Source organism: Trachinotus anak, unplaced genomic scaffold (assembly GCF_046630095.1).
Source record: "Trachinotus anak isolate AG129_WGS33_773 ecotype Australia unplaced genomic scaffold, CSIRO_AGI_Tana_v1 ptg000003l, whole genome shotgun sequence".
In the NCBI taxonomy this organism is placed as follows: Eukaryota; Metazoa; Chordata; class Actinopteri; order Carangiformes; family Carangidae; genus Trachinotus; species Trachinotus anak.
Genome location: NW_027273854.1, coordinates 19,843 through 43,838, shown reverse-complemented (window position 1 = coordinate 43,838; position 23,996 = coordinate 19,843). Strand labels below are relative to the sequence as shown.

General features: G+C 41.7%; 1 protein-coding gene across 3 annotated transcripts in view; it reads right to left on the bottom strand.

Annotated features, from left to right (window-relative positions):
* scn4ab (sodium channel, voltage-gated, type IV, alpha, b) overlaps positions 1-23,996 on the bottom strand; it is a 43,493-nt gene that overhangs the window by 5,611 nt on the left and 13,886 nt on the right. The window contains exons 1-20 of one of the 3 annotated variants that reach the window (XM_071463575.1): positions 19,847-22,087; positions 19,294-19,477; positions 18,749-18,886; positions 17,822-17,939; positions 17,167-17,257; positions 16,248-16,376; positions 15,950-16,041; positions 15,549-15,818; positions 15,391-15,454; positions 15,172-15,313; positions 14,506-14,706; positions 7,878-7,971; positions 7,396-7,634; positions 6,728-6,799; positions 5,142-5,243; positions 4,647-5,003; positions 3,889-4,117; positions 3,226-3,488; positions 2,386-2,494; positions 2,041-2,195 (exon numbers count right to left, since the gene is read on the bottom strand). In XM_071463575.1, coding sequence (XP_071319676.1) covers positions 2,041-2,195; positions 2,386-2,494; positions 3,226-3,488; positions 3,889-4,117; positions 4,647-5,003; positions 5,142-5,243; positions 6,728-6,799; positions 7,396-7,634; positions 7,878-7,971; positions 14,506-14,706; positions 15,172-15,313; positions 15,391-15,454; positions 15,549-15,818; positions 15,950-16,041; positions 16,248-16,376; positions 17,167-17,257; positions 17,822-17,939; positions 18,749-18,886; positions 19,294-19,477; positions 19,847-19,947 — 3,150 coding nt within the window. In that variant the 5' untranslated portion in view covers positions 19,948-22,087. Of the gene's footprint in view, positions 1-2,040; positions 2,196-2,385; positions 2,495-3,225; positions 3,489-3,888; positions 4,118-4,646; positions 5,004-5,141; positions 5,244-6,727; positions 6,800-7,395; positions 7,635-7,877; positions 7,972-14,505; positions 14,707-15,171; positions 15,314-15,390; positions 15,455-15,548; positions 15,819-15,949; positions 16,042-16,247; positions 16,377-17,166; positions 17,258-17,821; positions 17,940-18,748; positions 18,887-19,293; positions 19,478-19,846; positions 22,088-23,996 lie in introns of those variants that run through there. The other 2 variants (XM_071463583.1, XM_071463591.1) reach the window with 2 other exon arrangements.

Here is a 23,996-nt window from a genome sequence, read left to right as displayed (position 1 = left end):
TGATGATCATTAAAAGAAAGAGAACTTGACCACTATATCATTCATCACACACAATCAACCTGTACGTAAACACAATCAACATGTAGGTGATTAACTGCTGTGTATTTAAACACACACTTACATCACTGAAGCACCTATTAGAACCCCATTTGTAAAAAACAGAATGTGATGTGTAAATCATGTAAACCCATATTTAACTGAAAATAGAAACTAACAAAATATCAAATATTGAAACTTATACTGTTTTATGAAAAATATTTGCTCAGTTTGAATTTGATGCAGCAACAGAGCCAGCAGTGTTGACTCATACTAGACTCTAACTGGCTAAGACCAGTAGTTTCTAGTTATGTATATGGTATCAATACTCACATTGGTAGTAATGACACCTGATCACAACAACCAGAGGTCACCAAAATGATTGTGGACTCAGTGTGTAATTTTGCTAAAACAATGTTGGACTCTGACCAGTGATGCCATGTACAGCCACAGGTCATTGTTCAACTGCTGCTGTCCATGTGCTGTCCAGCAAATGGTGTGGGCTTTGTAAATGATTGGCAGACTTTCCTGGGAAGATCTGGTCTGATAAGAAGATAAGAGGTTCAACCCACACTGGATGGAGCTGCTCTCATATCAACTGAGTTTATTAGAAAGACAAAGCCGATCTGAGATGAGGAGGTCTCATCTGAGCCCCATAGAAACTGTGTCTGGCCACTGGCAACCTACATTTATTAAATCAAAAGTGAAAAGAAGCGCAATAACAATTAATGGGGACCATTAAATATTAGACCACTCTGAGCTAAATCCCTATATATCCATGATCTGACAACTGATCAACATATATATCTGTCTGACTCAAACCTGGCAGCAGCAGGAAGAATATGAGTGAATCAAAACCTCCTACTCATATTAATCCAGCTCATGAATAAACTCTAAACCTAAGCTTACTCCTAACATATCCTGGTTTGAGCTCCCAGTATCTTTTAGAATAGACTTTTACATGTTGATGATGCTCTTCACAGTTTGGGACTAGACTCTGTTGTTTTATAATCCGAGCTCTTAGATGTTCTACTGCTGAGATTTTAATACTATTATACTATTATACTATTTTACACACAAAAAAAACAGCAGCACAGCTTTTTTTTAAAACTATGCATCAAAACTATGGAATACTCCACCTTTTAATGAATTCTCTCACAATTTATTATTCTTATTGGTTTCTGTTATTTTCATTTACATATTTGATCATCTACTGTATTTTTATTGTCTAATTTCATTGTTCTTTTTTACCTTTGTTGTAATGAATTAAGAATTATTTCATTTTTATTTTCAAAGCACTTTGAGCTACACCTCTATGAAATGTGTTCTATAAATAAAATTTATTATATTATACTTATATAATATTATAAGGTGTAACATAACAAGCCTTGAGGTAATGTATGTTATGATTTGGTCACATATAAATACAAATGAATAGACTTGAAAATCATCATCGACCTGTTATTCTGTTTTTATTATTCTATTCTGTTTTATTTGGTCGTGATGTTGTTATGTATGTCTTATGTTCCTTTAAGCTGTCTTATTTTATTCTGTTACTTTTGGTAGTGTTATGTTGTTTCTTTATGTCAATCTTATTATGTGTTGTCACATATCATCTGATGTTGTGTCATGTTGTGTTATGACAGTCAGTTTCATCATCCATCTCTATTTATTCACTGTTAAGTTAAATATCATCTCACCTTTGTAATGTGTGGTGGCCATGTTAGTAGTCAGAAAGTCAGCCATGTTTGTAGTCCACTGTTAGCCATGCCAACCATGTTGTCTCCATATAGTTAGTATGCACATTGCACACATTCTTGAGAACCAATCAGACATGACCTGCTCAGTCACACGACCAGATCAAACAGACCCAGCAGCACCAGAGAAATGAGCATTAAAAACACAACTATTACAACAATATTACAGAGCAACAAAGGGCAGACAAACACGAACCAACACACTCCAGTCACATCTGATCAATAAACAATGAATAATAGTATTTACCAGAGCTCCACTGCTCAGCAGGATCATGAAGATGATGAACGTCTCAAAGTAGTTGTGTTCCACAATGGAGAAACAGGTTCTCCTGATGTTAGACCAGACCTTCCCCCTGCCCTGGGCTGTGTCTATGTCCAGGAGAGGACAGCGACGATAACAATCTGAAATATACACACAAACAAATGTTTTATTTAAATCAGCCAGTTATAACGACTGTGTTTACAGAGTCTCTTTGTTCTCTAACCTACAACAGTCAGTTTGTGTCTGAAGCTGCTGAACATCAGTGTCACTGATCTACAGTCACCCATGTAAAGGTCACACAACCTGTCTGTAGTGTGTGTGTATTCATACTGTCAGTAAAGCAGTCCTCAGGTGTGTTTGAATCGTGATCTTCATCTTCCTCTTCCTCCTGTACCTCAGGAAGTTTCTGTACTGTGCTGCAGGCTGACGACTCGTCACACTGAACAAACACAGAGACACATTTTACACTGAAACCAATAATAAAATAACAAACATTAATAACATTACAATGAATAAAATGGCTGCATTCATATTTGACTGACAGCTCAGCAGTTAAACTAGCCTGTGACCTGCAGCCTGTGACCTTCCACCTGTGAACTGTGACCTGCAACATGCAACTTGTGCAGTGGAGTAGATGAGCTTGTATATAGAAGTTATTTAATGACTGAAACTTTCTTCAATGTTTCTGTAAACCATGAAGTTCATTATTTATTATGAAGTTCAGACATTTGGCTACTGGGACAGAACAGAGGGTTGCTACATTTCAGGCTGTCATATTTCAGTTTTTTTTACCTTTTCACAGACCAATCAATTAAGTTTCAGTTTTATGCTCTTACACGTAGATTGCACAGAAGTAGCAGCTCAGTTAAGTCTGTGCAGCTGTTCTTTTTACTCTTTATTGACACAATAAGAAAAAGGTTGTTTACAACCAGTATCATTTACTTCTACCAGTTGTTCTGCTCTTGTTCCCCATGGTCTTGTTTTCATAATGGGTTTATTGCTAGTATTTGTTTAAAGTTTTTCACTGGGACCTGATTAAACAGTCAAATTTCAATGTGAATCACTGGCTGCATTGGAAAGAGTTAACTAGCTATTTTCATAATGTTTATGAAACCAGTGAATACACCTTTGCACACTTAGTAGAATAGAATAGAATAGAAGATGGTTTACTTGGGAGAGCTTTTCTTTCTTGTCTTCCTTTTCATCCCTTTCCTCATCTTCATTTTCAGCTGTCTCGAAGTCAGACTCAGACTCAGACTCGGACTCAGCCTTGGCAATGGGCACTTTCAGGAAGGTGATGTTGTGGTAGTTGCTGCTCAGGTTGTCGTTGCTATAGCCAAGTGCATTGACTTCTGACACTGGTTGGTCTGAGGTCACAAAGGTCAAATGCAAAACCTCCTTTGTTGTCTTGTCGTCGTCATCGGTGTCGACCACTGTCAAGTCATCATGAAGATTTTTATTTTTATTTTTATTGAAATAGTGAAAAAATAAAAACTTGAATAGCAGCTGTAGTTACACACGATCAGCTGTTTACATAGAAAGTGATGCAGTCTGGTCTTCACATGTAGCAGTGTGACATGCTCAAATGTGATGAATATATCACACATGGAGAAATATACAGAGAGCATGTGCAGAACGCATCCAGGAAGTAATCAAATTGTTAACATATTATAATGTTTTTTTTGACAAGTTTCTTTTACACAACCTGCATCTTATAGAAACTTTAACCTGATTGATTCTTTTAAACTGATTATAATGTTAGAACCTCAAGACAGAAGTAGACCAGTAAAAAAATGAACAATGTCTTTGCCATTGCCCCAGTTAGGGTCCTACCAATGTGGTCTGGATTGATGTGGCTCTTCTTTCCCATTACAGTCCAAATCTGCTCTAGGATCCAGGACTTGGTCCAGGCCACAGCCCTGTTGATCCGATTTATGGCAATCTGCAAATTGTTTTCACCTTCATCCTCTGGAGCCGCAAGATTATCACCACTGAACGAACTCAGCAGCAAGGCCAGGAACAGATTCAGGACCTGAAACAAGACCAGGAACAGATTCAGGACCTGAAACAAGACCAGGAACAGGTTCAGGACCTGAAACAGGCACAGGGATGGATTCAGGACCTGAAACAAGACCAAAGACCAATGCAGGGCCTGAAACAAGACCAGGTACAGGTTCAGGACCTGAAACAGGTACAGGGACAGATTCAGGACCCGAAACAAGGCCAGGGACAGATTCAGGACCTGAAACAGGACCAGGGATGGATTTGGGACCTGAAACAAGACCAGGGACAGATTCAGAACCTGAAATAAGGCTAGGAAAAAATTCAGAATTTAAGAAGACAGAAAACAGATCGGGACCCAAGAGAAGACCAGGCAGACATGGAACAGATTTGGAATCTGTACCTTGATTGAATTAGATATTTCAGAATTGGCTAACTTTGTTTATTTGTTGCCAGTCAGTCTCATTCACACCAGAACTCTCAGCCAGTGACCCTAGACCCGGATCTGTTCATAGCTTTCATGACTCTTGAGGATTACTGACATACTGAGCCACGCTCAGGTTAGAAGATGTCCATGTGCAAAGACTCACCACAAGGTTTCCGATGACCAGGACCATCATGAAGACAATCAAACACATGGCCTGACCCGAGACCTCCATGCAGTCCCACATGGTCTCGATCCACTCGCCACACAGGATCCTGAAGATGATGAGGAAGGCATGGAAGAAGTCGTTCATGTGCCAGCGAGGAAGCTCGCAGTCGTCTGCAATGCGACAGACGCAGTCTTTGTAGTTCTTCCCAAACAGCTGCATGCCGACGACAGCAAAGATAAAGACGATGATGGCCAGGACCAGAGTCAGGTTCCCCAGAGCCCCCACAGAGTTCCCAATGATCTTAATCAGCATGTTGAGGGTTGGCCATGACTTGGCCAGCTTAAAGACTCGCATCTAGACACATGGGAGACAGGTGAGGAGACAGGTAGACAGGTGAGGAGACGGGTGAGGAGACACATTAGAAGCAAGGTGAGAAAGGTAGACAGACAGGTGAGGAGGCAGGTAGACAGGTAAACATGGTGTCACACTGACCAATCGGAATGAGCGCAGCACAGACAGGCCTTGAACGTTAGCCAGTCCCAGCTCCACCAGACTCATGGTGACGATGATGCTGTCAAAGATGTTCCACCCCACCTGTAACCATGGCAACAGAACAAACATCAACTTGGACTTGTCTGCCTCCCACTTGGACTTGTCTGCCTCCCACTTGGACTTGTCTGCCTCCCACTCTGGACCCCCACCAGTTTGCCTACAGGGCAAACCGATCCACCAAGGACGCTATTACCATAGCGCTCCACACCGCACTGAGTCATCTGGAGCACCCGGGCAGCTACATGAGGATGCTCTTCCTGGACTTCAGCTCGGCTTTCAACAACATCATCCCGGAGATCCTGATCCAGAAACTGTCCCACCTGGGCCTCTCCACCCCCATCTGCTTCTGGATTAAGGACTTCCTGACAAACCGCTCACAGACTGTCAGATTTGGCCCCCACCTGTCCAGCACCATCACACTCAACACCGGCTCTCCACAAGGATGTGTTCTGAGTCCCCTACTGTTCACTCTCTACACATCCGACTGCTCCCCGACACATCTCTCAAATACCCTCATAAAGTTTGCAGATGACACAACCGTAGTTGGACTCATCTCAGGAGGGGATGAGTCCAACTACAGAGATGAAGTCAAAAGACTGACTGCGTGGTGTTCGGTAAACAACCTCCAACTGAACACCACAAAAACTAAAGAACTCATCTTGGACTTCAGGAAGGGCGGAGGGGACCCGGCCCCACTTTACATCCATGGGGAGTGTGTGGAAAGAGTCCACACCATGAGATTCTTGGGTGTGCAGATATCGGACGACCTCTCCTGGACTGCGAACACCTCGGCGGTGGTGAGGAAGGCCCAGCAGCGCCTCCACTTCCTGAGAGTGCTCAGGAGGAACAACCTGGAGGAGAGGCTGCTGGTGACCTTCTACAGAGCCACCATAGAGAGCATCCTGGCGTACTGCATCACAGCGTGGTACGCGGGGTGCTCAGCAGCTGACAGGAGAGCACTACAGAGGGTCGTCTGCACAGCCCAGAAGATCACTGGCTGCTCTCTGCCCAGCCTGGAGGACATTGCCAACTCTCGCTTTCTGAGCAGAGCTGGAAACATCATCAAGGACCCCTCCCACCCCGGTAACCACCTGTTTGACCTGTTACCGTCGGGCCGAAGGTACAGGTCACACAAAACTAGGACAAACAGACTCAGGGATAGCTTCTTCCTGAGGGCTATCACTGCAGTCAACAAAGACAAAAAGAAATCCGGATGACCGGTCGTTCACACTGCATAACTTCCAATTACCTGTGCAATAAAACTGGGCCTAATGTGCAATAATCGGGTTTCATTCATACCACGTGTAAATATATCTGTACATATCACTTGCCTTTTTATACCTCCTCTATTTTTAATTCTTGTGTTCTCTTTAGGTTCTTATTTATTTTATTTAATTAGCATTGTTTGCAGCAGCGCTCAAATTTCGTTGTACTATGTATAATGACAATAAAGGCGATTCTGATTCTGAACATGTTAACAGCTGTTGTTCGTCATCACTGAGCAGGTAACAAACAGGAAGTCTGACCTGGAAGTAGTAATACGGGTCCATGGCCAAAAGTTTCAGCACCATCTCAGCTGTGAAGATCCCTGTGAAGACCTGCAGAGGGGGGTCAGAGGTCAGCAGAGGAAGGTCAGTATCACTTCTGAGGATGTCAGTAAACTTTCACTGGTTCAGAGGTTTTACTTTTGTCTGTTTTCAGTCTGTAGGCAGCAGGTGGCAGTATTGTGTTTGTAACCCTGAGCACAGTGTAAAGTAGAATAGACAGTAAATTCCACTGGTACTGCTGTGTCCATAGAAACAGACCCTCTGGGTTAGGGTCTAGGTCGGGGTCTGTCAAGAACGGACCAAACTCTGAGATCAGAAAGAGCAGGTTATCATGAAGGAGGAGCCCTGTCATGAACTATGGATGCTTTGAAACTGTGGAGAGTTTCCCTCAGAAGAAACTCACTGGTGAAATAAAAAGACTCAACATCATTAAAGATTCATTACCATAATCAGACCATTACCTCTCTGTCTGATGTGATGCTGACTGAAAGACAAACAGATGATCAATAAAGGAGGTTGTGAGAGCTCACAGAATAAGGTAATCAAAATATTGACCTGCTCCAAGCAGGATTGGCATTGCCACATCCTCTACCACACCTGAGGAAAACACCAGTTCACCAGCTCAGAAAGAGCTCGTAAGCACTCACCAGGTTTCCAATGCTCAGCAGCTCCTCGAACTCCTCTGTCATTGGATAATGCTCCATTGCCATAAAGACAGTGTTGAGGACGATGCAGATGGTTATGCCAAGGTCAACAAACGGGTCCATGACAATGGTGTAGAGCCACTGTTTGAGCCACCTCCAGCCACCACAACAATTCCACTTCAGGAAGATGTCAGCAAAGGCGTACCAACATGAAGGACACGGTCTCTGGTCATCCTCAAAGTCTGACACACAGAAACACACAGTGACCTCCACCTGTTTGAGGAATCACTACCTCTACCCATCTGAGGAGTCAATACCTCCACTACCCTGGCACTGTGCCATCCTTATCATATACACTACACAATCCTGTAGCTACACAAAGATTGGTTGTTTACACAAGTGTGCACAAAGCTCTATGTCATCAACATTAATATTGTGTGTGTGTGTGTGTGTGTGTGTGTGTGTGTATGTGTATGTGTGTGTACCTTCCCTAGCAGCTTGGTCTTGCTGAAGACCCTGCCCTTCCACAGGTGAGTGTGTTGAGTCTGGACTCTGGGAGAGCGCCGCCCTGCAGGTCACCTGTTGAAACAACAGTAATAATAAAGCTTCAGCTGTGTGTGTTAATATTGTTTGTGTGTCAGTGTGAATTTATGTGTGTGTGTCTGTGTGTTTGTGTGTGTCATTGTGAATTTGTGTGTGTGTGTGTGTGTGTCAATGTGGAGGTAAGACTTGACTTGATGTGTGACGTGCTGCGGTAAGCGTATTGTGTCACTTCTGGTGTTATCAACTTTAGCTTAGCAGTTAGCGATGGCTTTTCTCTCTCCTTTTCACTCTCCTGCTCTCTCTTGCTCAGCCTGCTTCATGTTTAGTTCCTCCTCTGCCTCCTTTAGCGGTTACGGTACATGTAATAAATGTAGTTTGTTCGCAGTTATGGAGGCGAGGCTAAGTGATTTGGAATCCCAGCTCTGCACCATGGAAACCACATCTTTAGCCTCTCCAGTTAGCCAGCCCCCAGTAGCTGGTGCGGACCGACCCAGTGTAGCTCCTTCTGTAGCTCCTTCTCTCCCCCCAGCAGCTCCCGAGCAGCCGGGAGGTCAGGGCGGCTGGGTGACTGTTCGGAACAAGAAGAGGCTTAGTCCTAAACAAAAGCCCACGGCTCACCACCAACCTGTTCATGTTTCTACCAGGTTGTCTCCCCTCAGCAACACACCCGCTGGGAAACAAACTCTGGTCATTGGTGATTCTATTCTGAGACACATGAATTTAGCGACACCATCAGCCATAGTCAAATGCATTCCTGGTGGCAGAGTGGGTGACGTTGAATCAAATCTGTACCCTGTACTGCTCTTTGTCGTAACTATTGGATTTTTCTCTATACCAAGGTAAGGGCTCGGCCTGACCCTGTAAAGTGCATTGAGATAATGTATATTATGGTTTGGCACTATACAAATAAAATTGAATTGAATTTAATTTAATTGTATTAACATGTATTTGTCCTTGAGTATTAATGTGTGTGTCAGTGTGTATTAAAGTGTTTGTGTGTGTGTCAGTGTGTATTAATATGTGTGTTAGTGTGTATTAACCTATGTGTGTCAGTAAGTATTAACATGTGTGTGTCAGTGTGTATTAACTTCTATGTGTGTCAGTGTGTATTAACCTGTGTGTCAGTGTGTATTAATGTGTGTGTAAGCGTGTATTTATGTGTGTGTCAGTGTGTATTAACATGTGTGTGTGTGTGTCAGTGTGTAATAACATGTGTGTGTCATTTTGTATTAACATGTGTGTCAGTGAGTATTAACGTGTGTGTGTCAGTGTGTATTAACTTGTGTGTAAGCATGTATTTGTGTGTGTCAGTGTGAATTAACGTGTGTGTGTGTGTGTGTGTGTCAGTGTGTAATAACATGTGTGTGTCATTTTGTATTAACGTGTGTGTCAGTGTGTATTAACGTGTGTGTATGTGTGTCAGTGTGTATTAACGTTTGTCAGTGTGTATGAACGTGTGTGTCAGTGTGTATTAAAGTGTGTGTGTGTCAGTGTGTATTATTGATGTCAGTGTGTACGTGTGTGTCAGTGTGTATTAATGTGTGTGTGTGCGTGTGTGTCAGTGTATTGATGTGTGTGTGTGTGTGTGTCAGTGTGTATTAACATTTGTGTCAGAGTGTATTAATGTGTGTACTTGTACTTGCTACATAGGACCAAAAAAGTATTTTACTAACAGAGTGAGGACATTTTGGGAAAGTGAGGACATTTTGGCCGGTCCTCACTTTTTGAGACACCTTCAAATCACATGTTGAGGGTTAAGACTTGGTTTTAGAATTATGGTTAGAATTAGGTTTAGGTTAAGGTTAGGGTCAGGGTTAGGGTTAGGCTCTCAGGTGTGATGGTTAAGGTTAGGGTAAGGGGCTAGGGAATGCATTATGTCAATGAGTGTCCTCACAAAGATAGAAGTACAAGTATGTGTGTGTGTCAGTGTGTATTAATGTATGTGTGTGTCTGCGTGTATTAACATGTGTGTCAGTGTGAATGTTTGTGTGTCAATGTGTATTAACGTGTATGTGTTTGTCAGTGTGTATTAACGTGTGTGTGTGTCAGTGCGTATTAACATGTGTATCAGTGTGTATTAACGTGTGTGTGTTTCAGTGTGTATTAATGTGTGTGTATTTATGTGTGTGTGTGTCAGTGTGTATTAACCACATGGCAACCCACCGTGATGTCACCCACTGGTTTGCGAACTGCCGTTTTAAAGCCTCGAGTTTGCAATTTGTCTGTCGCCATCTTGATTTTTTGAAACCAGAAGAAAGGGTTAGGGTTAGGGTTAGAGGAGAGGAGGGTGGAGCTGAGGAGGAGTGAGGGGTGGAGCTGACCTAATAGACGAGGTCACTATGCCCGCCCACCTACACCGGCTACCTGACAGAACATGTGAGGCTGCTTTGTGTGAATCCGAAATCAGTCATTCTCCATAAGTCAAGGTAAACTTTAGTACTAAGTGATAACTTACTTTTAATAGATAACTGCATGCATGTCCACATGTGGAAAATGTAATCTAATGTACACACAGGTAGTGAAATGTTATTGTAACTGAAGTTAGTGTATGCTAGCTTATGCACAGTGTAAGCTAACTGTATGTAAGCTAACTGTAGAGTAGCAGTAGTATAATATCTTGCGGTAAAACCATAGACTGTAAATGGTAAAACACTTTACTGTTGTGTTTTAAAATTGGTTCTGTGAATCAAAGGTTATTGCCTGATTTCATGAGTGTTAACAATGACAGCGGGTTGTCGTGTCGTTAAGTTACAAAACGATAATGTTATTACAGTGAATTGCTGGTGTCTGTGTCTGTGTTCTAGACCTCAAGACCCAGCAGATCAGCAGAAATTAGCTCATTTACGGCACAGAACAGTGTTATTGATTTATGTTTATTAATGCAGTACAATCGATCGTCATGTGAGGGTGTGTTAATATTAAGTGTGGTTCAGTGTTTTTAGTTTTTCGTTTCATCGTAAGCATCATCACTGTTTGCTTGGATTGATTATGGCATCTGCACCCACTCAATGCCACTGAAGTGAGTATTAGTTTCTATTATATTATTTATTGTAAAGTAGTACAGCAGTTTTTACAACTAGCTGGAGGGAGTACTGTATTTTCAGATAACTGTGCAGAGTTAATCTGGTAAGAGTGCTTCTTATTTTAACTTTTTTTCCGCTAGAATATCACACGTATCTCACTATTACAGTGTTTCTTTCCATCTGGCCAAGGTCTGGACCACTGGGGACAACTACGTCCATCGTGGAGCCCAGACAGCTACAGAGACCATGGGGAGCAACCTTGGTGATGATGGTGTCTCCATCCATTGGTTTGGCTGGGGTGGTCTGAAGGGTAAGCTGTCTAACACCTCTACTACTTGTTATTAAAAATGAGAGTTTGAACTATTTATTATGCAAACTTGTGAGAGTTCACCTTTAGCTTGAGCCACAAAAGTATTTTATATTTATAAAAGTTACTGAATTTAGTAAATTGTTTTACATACCTTTCCACTGTTGTTGATGGTTAATGATTTTGTTGAAATTGATGATTTTTAAAGGTGCAATAAAAGTATTTATGAATCTTTTGGTCTAAGTTTGTTGATGGTTTTATGGTATGAATTACATCCGATATAAATTTTGACAATAGCAACATGCACCGATTGTAGCTACAAAAATGCACTAATGGAGGTTTTGCCAGAATTTGTAATTAGAAGGCTGTTTCTATGTTAGCTTCAATAAACAACATAAGTAATACAAAAATTGATCAAATGTCAATGTCCTAGAACTTTGGCAATGATGGATCAAAAACCAGATATTTTAGTTTGTGCTTTCCATGTGTTTTATGTACTTTATGTACTATGAATTATCAACTTCAATCACACTGAACACTCATTCACCAAACTGTACTGTTAAAGTCATCACAAGGTGTATGGTAAATCTAGGAAACCCAGGCAATACTTCTGTAGTTCATAGAAAATGCTACTAGTACACTTTAATCACAGTAGGTTTATTTAAAATTCCATAAACAAAATTACAATCACAAATTAGAGAAACACATTAAAAACTAATGTACATAAGCTGCACTTCACTGTACAAAAGAAAAACCATAAAAGGACATAAAATATCAATTTCTTTCCTGCTTTCTTAACTTGACTGTTCTGAAATCTCACTGTCAAATCTGCAGTACACACCAAAGATTTTGTAAGGCTAATATTTCTGAAGTGGTAACAGCAGCACACATCTGTTACAGGAGTCACATTCTGCTCCTAGTTGCACTTCTGATTGGACAGTGCCAGCTGTTGTCCAGTGAAGATCCTTTAAATGTCAAATTGGGAAATACTTTCATTTGTGAAAGTGGTGACTAGAGTTGATCCATTTAATATTTATAAATTCTCTCAATAAAAATGTTACCATCACCTGTCAACAACAGCAGTCAATAGAAGTCAAAAGTAAGAAACTGATCCTTTGAACACTAAGGACAGAGAATATTAAACAAACTTCTGGCGGCCCGGTAGTTGAGTGGTTAGGGCGCGTACCATGTTGAGCGCAAGACACTCTTAGCAGGCAGTCACCTGCCTCCCGACCGGTCCGACTCTTTCCTGCATATCATTCCCCTCTCTCTACCTTCTTTCCTGTCAGTCTCCACTTGTCTATAATAAAGGCATAAAAAGCCCCAAAAAATAATTAAAAAAAAAAAAAAAAAAACTTCTACAGAACTGGTCTGTCTTTCCATCAGAGGCACCTGAACTGGACCAGACAAATGGAAATAAATACTGTGCTGCATACATGAGGTCCTCCTTCTGTTGGCAGTGGTCCTTCAGTTTTCAGCATGGATACCTTTCAAATCACAGTAAAAGACTTTAGTTCAGATATGATGGATCACGGTTAATCACATACATAAACCAGCTGTCAGGATAAGTGCATGAATGTCTACTTCAGTTGAGGACTATTGTTTATGAACTTACAGTATTAAATGAATAAACTGCTACATGTTCTGTACTAATGTTATTTTCTACATTGTGTTTTATACATAACACAATTCTAACTGTATTGTGATGATTGGAGTGAATGAAAAGAACTTCTAAATAGAAATTCAAATGTGTGCCTTTTGTGCAAATAGAATTTCTTAAGCACAGGTAAAAAGGAAGACATTGGTGTAACACAGGACACTTACACACACACACACATACAGGGACCTAAGTGTGAAGACATATGTTATATATATCTTTATTACAACATATCAACACACCATAATTAACACTTGACTTCACGGCGACATAATCTCTAGGGTACTTCAAATTATGAGAGCATATTTAATTGTCCAGTAATAAGAATATTTGGGTCAAATACAGATCCAATAAATAAATGCTATTGCTACTATCTGCCGCTTCTGAACTGAGGACCTGATCAGAAAATGTAGTATTGCCTTCTGTTGTTCCAGTCAGCATAATTTGCAGTCTACACGTTAACCACATTTAAATTACGTTAAGGTTAAGTTAACCTGAACTTTCATAACATCCAAACTGACATTTTAGAACTTGCATTAATGGATCTCAATATGAGCACAATACACTAACGCAGTACACTTGGACTGGATTGTGTATTTCCAGAAACACAAAAATAACTTTGGTACCTTAACATTAGTTATATGCACATTTTAGTTGGGCTTTTAACATTATATTCAAACATGTATTAACACCTCTAGAGTAAACACAGGTCACCATCCCAGCAGAGCCCGGTCCTGTTAGCATAGAAAACGCTTGGTAATCAGCTAGCTCTAGCTAGCTAGCCTGGTTAACACGGTCCATTTGTAATTTATCTTCACTATGATATCAATTGGAAATTGGGATGCTAATTTTGGCTGGCAAAAACAGGCTTAAGCCAAAAATAAAATGTACTTACCGAGTAAACTGAACAGCTGATTCCTTAGAGTGTCTTTTGGTTCAACCAGATGCTGATCAACGCTGACATTTTAGGCGAACAAAAAGTTAAAACTAACTATCATGAACGGAAAACACGATGGACGGTCAAAGTTTAAACAGTATGTAGACAACTCTAGGACAAAAATTCAACACTACGCCCAAAAACAAGTTCACGGCTAATTCAACATTGTTGGTTCAGTGAAAAAGGACTGCTCTTGATTGACAAGTCACAATGTGTCAATCATATGTTAGTCATGCCCCAATGTATACCCTACTTTAGTGTCTATTTTCCTCAAAATAGGACTATAATTTTAAAAATGTTGTATTGAAGAAGACTTGAAACTAGCGATTGAGACCATAAACTCGTTATGAAAACATTTACTGGGGTAATAAACCAAGTGAGAAGTAGGGTCATTTTCTCATAGACTTCTATAGAATCAGACTTCTTTTTGCAACCAGTGGTGTCGCCCCCTGATGGTCATTTGATACAATGCAGGTTTAAGGCACTGGCTTCATTTTCCTGAGCTGGAGTGTACGAGTCTACGTGTATTAATTTGTGTGTGTGTGTCAGTGTGTATTAATGTGTGTGTGTCAGTGTGTATTAACGTGTGTGTGTGTGTGTGTGTGTGTGTGTGTGCGTCAGTGTGTATTAATGTTGTGTGTGTCACCTCCTCCTCCCTCCTCTTCAGCGCCTCCAGGATCTCAGCGTACTCCTCCTCCTTCTGTTTGGCCTCAGCGCAGGTGGCCTCGTTCTGCTCAGCGTATGCCATGGCAACCACTGCCAGGATCAGGTTAATGAGGTAGAACGAGCCGAGGAAGATGACAACAACGAAGAAGATCATATAGGTTTTACCTGCTGCTCGCAATGTCTGCAGAGACAGGTGAGGGACAGAGAGGTGAGAGACAGATTGTGTATATAATTTTCAGGTGTTTGTGGTGAACTGTTGAACTTTCTGAAACATAAATGACTAATTTTGTGTTTAATTTCACCATCCAATAAAACCTGCTCTCATTTACCTGCTCAGGTGACTTGTCAGTCACTGTCTCCACTCTACAGGTGTCTGATGGACACTCCCTGTTACTATATGTGATTGTCTGAATTTTGATTGTGTAGATTTATCAATACGTTATGGTCAAACATCACACAACACAACAAACACATGCAACATGTGCTGCTGTTACCAATCCCACAATGCACCACAATTTATAAATGTGAAAATTACTGATGATTGTCTGTTACAGGGAGGAGTGAACAAGTGAACAAGGAAGGGATTATCTGTAAGTCATGAAACCAGTTAGTACCCAGCTCTGTACTGGGACCAGTAGTTACTCACCAGCTGGAAGAGGTTTTCCCAGAAGTCCTGGGTCATCAGCCTGAACAAAGCCAGGAACGCCCAACCAAAAGAGTCGTAGCTGGTGTAGCCATAATTTGGATTTCTCCCTGCCTTCAGACAGACATAACCCTTTGGACAGACCCTGAACACAGAATCATCATCATTATCGCCATCATCATCATCTTCATGTATTTATTAAAGTACTTCATGTGAACGTACCCGGCATCAGAGCTGTTTCCACACAGCAGAGCATCAAGCTGACCAGGCAGGTAGTAGTAGTTCTCTATCACAGACAGATGTTCATCAGAGACACAGGTTGATCACAGACAGATGTTGATCACAGAAAGATGTTGATCAGACATTAAATCACCTTATACCTCCATTATTGATGTACTCATAGAAATCAAAGTTACTGCTTCCTGTTCTGTTGCTGTGGTTGTTGTTTCCATAGTAAGTGATGTTGACATTGACATCAGGTGTGTGGTTGCCAGGCAGTGGTGGCATCAGAACACACTTTTGTCTCAGGTTTCCCATAAAGAGCTGCAGACCAATCAGGGCAAAGACACTGAGGCAGAACACTGTCAGTATCATGACATCAGCCAGCTTCTTCACTGATTGGATGAGAGCTCCGACAATCGTCTTTAATCCTGGGGGGTGGGGGGGTGGTGGTGGTTAGAAACAGAGTTTGTGTAAAACATCATTGAAGTCTCACCTGAAACTGTTTTCAGATGGATTCAAGGTGTTAAATCCACCTTAAGATGTGACCCCACACACTGACCAGGGATGACGGTGATGGTCTTCAGGGCTCGGAGAACTCTGAACGTCCTCAGTGCAGAAACATTCCCCAAGTCTACAAACTCTGTCAGATATCTGAAACAGACAGGAAGATGCAATCATCATCATTATCATTACCAACAGTAACTGTTTTCTGAATGTTTAAAACTTGAAGTGTTAAAGCAGCAGCTTAGACTGAAAAGTTAAAAATGTATGAAATGAAGTGAATTCTGATAGTTTGCACTGATGTGATGATGTGTTTGTATGTCAGATGTGTTTTTGATTCAGTTATTGATTATTACGCCATGCTGATGACCATGAAGTCCAGCCAGTTCCAAGGATCTCTGAGGAAGGTGAACTCTCCCACACAGAATCCTCGAGACAGAACTTTGACCATTGCTTCAAACGTGTAGATGGCTGTGAAAACGTACCTGTTCAACCACAGAAAAACTCATGAAGATACAACAGAAACTAAGATGATATTTAACACATGTATATGATAATGAATATTATTAGTGCTATTAGACTGAAATCAGCTGCAGGTTGCGAATAAAGACAAAATATAGAAATTTAACAGGAGGTCTACTGTGTGACTGAACAGGGAAAGTCCTGCACTCGTGGACATATCCAGACTGACCACCAGAGTTCACTTGGAACCAGATCAGTCATTCAGAGACGGGCTGAGCTCACAGCAGCCTGAATGAACCAAACTGAACAGATCTAAACACTGAGAGTTTCATTTCTTGAAAATGAAGAATTACAGCAGAATTCAAACATACCACAAAGGTCAAAGTTCAAACCTTTGAACTTTAGTAACCTTTCATAGGCATTTCCTCTGAGATCACAGCTTTATGTCCAATGAGACAATGATATCTTTGTATGTCAGTGTGTAATAATGTGTGTATTAAATGTTTCAGTGTGTGTGTGTAAGTGTGTGTGTAATTGCGTATATTATTGGGAAAATTAGGAACATCCTGCCTCAAAATGATGCCAAAAAACTAGTTGTGTAATGAGCATTGTGGCTTTCAGCTGCAGGAGAGAGAAGTGTGGTTCTGCGTGTGTGTGTGTGTGATTGTTACCTCTAGACTGAACTAATGTAATTCCTGATCAGGACATCATAACAGACATTATGTCTGTTATGATGTCCTGATATACGAATAAAATTGAATTAAATGTGTGTGTGTGTGTGTGTGTGTGTGTGTGTGTGTGTGTGAAACCCACTCCACGGTCTTGCTCCATGCTGGAGGATCACTCATTGTCATGAACACACAGTTGGTCAGAATTGTCAACATGATGAACAAACTAAATAAAGTTTTGGCTTTAAGGAACAAAAACATCAGATGATCATTAATCGATAAATATTGGCCCAGATATAAACAATGATAAAATAATAGATATTATAGAACAGGTGTATTTAATTTTGAATGCAGTCAATACTTGCTTCTGATTGGTTGCCTCTGCTGCTTAGGTCTTTTAGCTGAACTCACTAGTCTTTGAGTCTGTTTAAAGGAGCTATGTGTAAGTTTTCTATTGCTACATAGCTAACGTTAGCATTAACAGCTGTTTACTTACCAGTCTCACCAAGAGCCTCAGTTATTGTTGTGTTTACAAAACAGCTCCTCTGAGCAGCTACTTCTTCAGACTGGACACTAGAGTTATTTAATATCAGAAAGTGATGAGACCATCCGAATGAGCCGGGGCTAGCTGGTTAGCATGCTAACTTCAGTAGAAGAAGAGACGTGGGACCAGAGTTAACATTGGTGTTTGTTTCCACCTCTGGAGACAGATGTTGGTGCTGAACTCACATTTTTTCTATACTGGTGAGGTTGTTAATGCTAAGGTTAACAAGGTACAGTGTGACATCATAAAGGATATGAGTGGATCAGGATCCTGATGGCGATGATCCTCAGATGACTGAACGGACTCAGCAGGTAACAGGACGGTTCAGCATTAAACCTGTAGATGACGTTTCCTTTACTGAGCACGATGAACGTCTGCAGACAGACAGGTCAAAGAGAGAGGTCAGAGAGAGAGACAGGTCAGAAATTTTCTATTGTATTGTTTGTTTTATCTCGTTTTATTGACTTTTTAAAAATTTGTTTCAAACTTCTTGTTGTGTCTGTAAAGCTGTGTGTTTGTATGAAAGGTGATATGTAAATTAGGTTGTTACTGTGTTGTTTTTGTTTCACATTGTGACGAATGGAGCTGACATGAGAAAAGAGAGATGTTATGATTATCTTCATGTTCAAACTTTCACTGGAACCATCAAAGACATGAAACTACCCGAGCCCTCTCTCCTGGATCTGCCAGTTAAACCAGATCAGCACCAAAATCTATTGGGTTCTTTCCTGGTGCATTATTCCTCCACCAAGGTTGGTGCAAGTTGGTTCAGGACTTTTAAAGTAATCCTGCACACAGACAGTCTCTGTCCAGACTGTTCTGGTCTGTGGTTCCCTGATTGTGGAAGTAGCTCCTGAAGTCTCTCAGAGCAGGAGCGTCCCTCTCTATCTTCAAGACCTTGTTGAAGACTCCTCTCTTCAGAGAGCACCTCCTCTCCTCACTCCTCTAACATTCTAACATGTCTAACCAGCTCTGACTCTGACTCTCAGTTCACTTCTTTACCTGATCTCCTTCGCTGATTAAATCGATGTAGAACTAAGTCCTGACACCAAGGTCACTACTGACCTGAAGCTCAACCCTAACCTCCATGGTGCAGGTGAAAATGAATCATTAGTTCGGACATCAGTCTGTCCTGCAGATGAAACTTGATGTAACTGATATTTCATTATAGAAATACAGAGACCTTCTGTGATTGGTAGAATGGGTCCAGCTCCTCCAATGGGGTGTTAAGAAGCTCAGGGGGTGGGTCTCCATAGATAAATGGGAGGGGCTTACCAGCCTCCAAGTCACTGGCTGGTTTAGGAAGATCATCTTCTGGTATCTGTCAATCAGAGAGACAGCCAATCAGAGATTCAGCCAACCAGAGAGACAACCAACCAGAGATACAGCAAATCAAAAAAAGCCAATCAGAGAGACAGCCAATCAGAGACAAACCCTTTATGGTTGTTTTTAGCTTTTAAGATCATTAGCCTCTGGTACATTCTGCTCAGTTGTCAGAAACAAAATACTGACTTTCTTTTTGCTAACACTGGGTTTTGATTTGAAGCAGATTTTCATTTCCACCTAAATTTTATTGTCAAACAATCGAGTCATTAGAGTTGTAGCATCGTTCAAATTGTTAACTTCATTCAAGCTGTTAGAGTCCGAGGTTTTTCTGACGTAACATCAACATGCAGTACAGCTGGGTTGATGAGTTGTTGACAGTTTATAGCTCATCGTGTATTTTACCTCGATGTTGTTCTCCTTCCTCCTCTGTTGTTCCTTCTGCTCGGCTTCATATCGTCGTTGGATATCCTCGAGTGAAGCTGGTGTGAACCGTCTGAAGACCTCCGAACCAAGAGGGGGCAGCAGAGGCGCCATCCTGGCATCATGCAGTGCCGCCTGAACTCCACTGTCACCTAGCAACTGCCTCCTGTAAGGGGATGGGTGAGGGGAATCATAGAATCAGAACCAGGTTTATTGTGAAGTAGGTTTTCTCATGTCAGGAATCTGCCTTTGCCTCAGTGTGTGGTGACAAAAACAACGTACACATGACAATGAAAAAAAATAAACAAACATGAAGAAAATGTTCCATGTTCACAGTTCTCAGTTTTCCAAATCACAAAAAACTTGTATTTTACTGCAGAGAAAAACTGATGTCTCCTGTCAGGTTACATGAATGATATTAACACAGATCACAATGAACAACCTGCAGCATCTGGTACACCTGATCAGTCAGATTAATTGAACATGTGCAGCTCTGTTGATAGTACAATCTGCAGGTAAAGGGACTCAGACTTACAGCTGTGAAGGATGAAGTCTCAGCTGATTGGCTCTCTTCAGAAGAGCTCCTCTCTCCCTGCTTCTCCTCCAAAACTCAAAAAATGACATTTTTCTGCTCATCACGGCTGCAGCTCTGTCCTCTGGATTTACCTGCTCCCACCTGTCTCACCTGTCCTTGTTGTCTGTCTGTCTGTCTATCTGTCTGTCTGTCTGTTACTACGCTGTGTGTCTTCTGTCTGTCTCTGTCTGAATTTTTCATCTACAGACTTTTTTATTTCTCTCAGAGCTCAGACAAAAACAAGAGAAATAAAACAAAGAGCTGTTGTTTGATGAATGGGAACTTTGTCTGATTTGTGTTCATCTCTCTCTCTCTCTCTCTCTCTCTCTCTCTCTCTCTCTCACACACACACACTCAAACACACACATACACACACACACTAAAATGAATATGAATCTGACCAGTGTGAATTATACTGGGCAATCATATGGGTCAACTTTGTCTTGAGGGACTTGTCTAGTTTCAGGTGTTCTCACAGCTCCTCTAGCTGCTGTAGTTGTGATGTTACACAGGTATAATAATCAGTACTTCGACAGCAGATCAATTGAACCTACATTATCTTCTCCTTCTTTATATGAAAAAAAACAAAACATCAAGGTTAAGAAATGGTACAGTCCACTTTAGGGGATCTGAAATCATATTACAAGATTCTTCCAGGCATCTATCTGTTATCTATACTGCTTATCCAAACCGGGTCACAGGGGGGCTGCAGCCAATCCCAGCTGACATTGGGCAAGGGCAGGGTACACCCTGGACAGGTCACCAGTCTATCACTGGGCTGACATACAGAGACAAACAACAAGACACACTCACATTCACACCTACGGGCAATTTAGAGTCACTAATTAACCTAACGTTCATGTCTTTGGACTGTGGGATGAAGGTGGAGAACGTGGAGGGAACGCACACAGACATGAGAATGTGCAAACTCCACATAGAAAGGCCCCAGGCCCGGGATTCAAACCCAGAACCTCCGTTTTACCTCTCTTGGGTTGGGGGTGGGGTCCAAGCCTTAATCAGGGGGGTCAGAGGAGGTAAAGTCTGGGGACATCTGGTGACTGGATGGAAAATGGCAGGAGGGACTTCAGTGACCATCACATAGAGCTAATGTTAGTGAATGAGTGAACTGAACTAAACTGTGATGATTTGTAAGACAACCAAACAGTAACACCTGAATTATTATTGTAATATCAGAAACACCAGCAGCTACAGTCTGAACCAGGACCACATGTATCTACAGGTGATTCTGGATCTTTGTGTAGATCTGAGATGATCACAGACACTGAGGAAACAGGAAACAACACTATCCTGTTTCCTTTTGTCTTCTGCCTGCTGCTCAGTCTGTTAACAGGACTCACTGGGAGCTGCACTGGGAGCTGTGGCCCTGCTGCTCCTGTCTGTCTACAGAATTACTGCTGCTGAAACATCTGGATTTTAACTTCTTTACTCTGAACATGTCAGACCATTTTTTTACCTCTGTTACCATGAGTCAGCATCAGCCAACCTCAAAGTTTAAAGGTGATGAAGGTAGAGATCTGATCATCGCACCTGTCACTCTGCCACTCACTGTGTTTCATTTTCATTAAAATGAGCCACAGACCCAGTTAATGTAACAGCCCATCAGGAAATGTCCCAGTTCTCCCAGTAACCATTCCAGCATTGTCTTAAGGTATGCAGGTGGGTGAGTTTACCTGGTTTACGTTCTGCCTGTTTCTATTGGTGACCACATTCTACCTGTGTAAAGTCTGGAATTATGTGTCCTTCACAGACTGGACAATCCTGTCTATCCTCAGGTTGTTCCTTTAATGTACCAGTAAAACCAGTCAGATGGACCAGTCTGTCCATAGATACAGTCGTCTCTGACTGTTGTGTGTAACTGGTCTCCAAATATGAACCTGCACAGAGCATGTTAGATATTCACCTGTGCAGGTGTCAGTTCACCTCAACTATTAACAACCTGCCTATGTGTGTGTTGTGTATGTGTTATGTGTATATATGAGTGTGTGTCTGTATATCTGTGTATTAATCCAGGGACTTATAATTTTATCAATGTCAGGCACTGACAGCCAATCAGACACACAAACACACACACACAGTCTTGTCTCTGGTGTCTTCAGCATTGCCAGGGTTGACCCCACCCTCGCGTTGCCATGGCAGCAGCAGCTGTTGCAAGTCTTCAGTTTGACCCTCCAGTGTAAAGTTACAGAGAGTACGATGACCCAGCTCATTCCTACACACACGCACACACACACACACACACACACACACACACACACACACATCCTTCATTCCTCTCTGGACTTCTACATGATTTTCTTTCAGACCCTCTTCACCTTCCCCTAATCAACCACTAAACTCCTCTCCTCTCCTCTCCTCTCCTCTCCTTGTTTTCTCTCCTTTTCTCCTCTCCATGTCTCCTCTCCTTAAAACCAGTTTAAACCTGAGTTTATGGGAACTTGTTGAACAAACGGTTTGGGACAGAGCTCCAGAGGGAGGGGGCAGTTGTGATGAGACTAAGGTGGTGTTTGAAGAAGGTGGTACTCTAAGAAATGACTCTGAGGTTGTGAATGTTGGGGAGAGCAATTACTGATGGTGAGGCAGAAGTTGGTGTAGTTTTGGTGATGTGTTTAGGTTCATGAAGATCACATTAGATTTAAGACTGTGTGCTTGAGTTCATGACTTGATGTAGGTGGGGCAGTTGGTCGGGGTGGGGGGTGGGGGGGTGGGGGGGTGAAACAGTGATGACAAATTTAGTGAAGATATCATCATGAGAGCAGCTGATAGTTTGAGGAGGAGGATGTATTGATGAAGTGAGTCTGAGTAGGAGGAGGAGGATGTAAAGATGAAGAGTTGTGATGAAGCTGCTCCTCTGTTGTGTTAAGTGTTTCTTTAGACAGAAGACAGAATATGAGTTCACCTGAATTTCACCTGGATCATCAGCTGATGACGATGATGGTGGTTGTGATTCTTGGGGAAAGGTCATAGGTCACACTCATAATCAAAGTGAAACAGATTTTTTAACATCATGTTCCTTTAAATCTGCGTTGTAGAGCGAATGTGTTGTTCAGATGATTACAGTCTAAGTCTTCATCATCTCCTCTTCCTCCATGTGCCTGGTTTCTTACATTTCTCTTCATTCAGCATCAGTGTGAACTAAACCTTTCATTTGACATTTAGTCGTATGGATCATAAAACAGTGAGTAGCTCATATCCTCCACAATGAAATGTGAAGGAGCCTGTTGTTAGTCTGCTTCAGGCTGTGGTGTTCAACCTGACAACGTCCTAACCTGAATCTCACCAACATCTCACCAACACCTCAACAACATCTCACCAATACCTCAACAACATCTCACTAACATCTCACCAACACCTCACCAGCATCAACACAACATGACAGTTCAGTAACATCTCATAGCAGATATCAGTATGTAACATCTCACCAAAATTTCATCAGAATCATCATCTCACCAGCAGTTTGCAAAGACAGAATCAGACAGGTGCCATAGTTGGTATCACAAAAACAGCATTACAGAGGCATTCTGCATTCCTCCACAAACTGTGGCATCTAATCATGGACCACAGTAGGGACCACAAACAGCAACAGATGATGTGGCATCTCTGCAGGGATCACAAACTCTGTAGGTTACTTAGCTTCTCAACAGTTACTGCTGTAATGTGGAAGCAGATGTAATGGCTGTTTCAACCAGCTAAAGATAACATGGTGCATTGATGGAGACCATAGACAACATTAGTCACTGTGGCATCGTGCCAGAGGCCAAGGCAGGAAGCACAAAAAGGGGCAGCTAATGTGACCACAGACATCAGTCACATCACTGTTTCCCTTTCCACTGCTACTCCGATGATATCTTCACTAAATCCATCATCACTGTCTCATCCCCCCACCCTGACCAACTGCCCAACCCACATCAAGTCATGGACTGAAGCAAACTGTCTTAAATACAGTGTGATCTTCATGAACCTAAACACCTCACCAAAACTGCACCAACTTCTGCCTCGCCATCAATAACTTCTCTCCCTAACATTCACAACCTCAGAGTCATTTTTTAGAGTACCACCTTCTTCAAACACCACCCTGGTCTCATGACCAAAC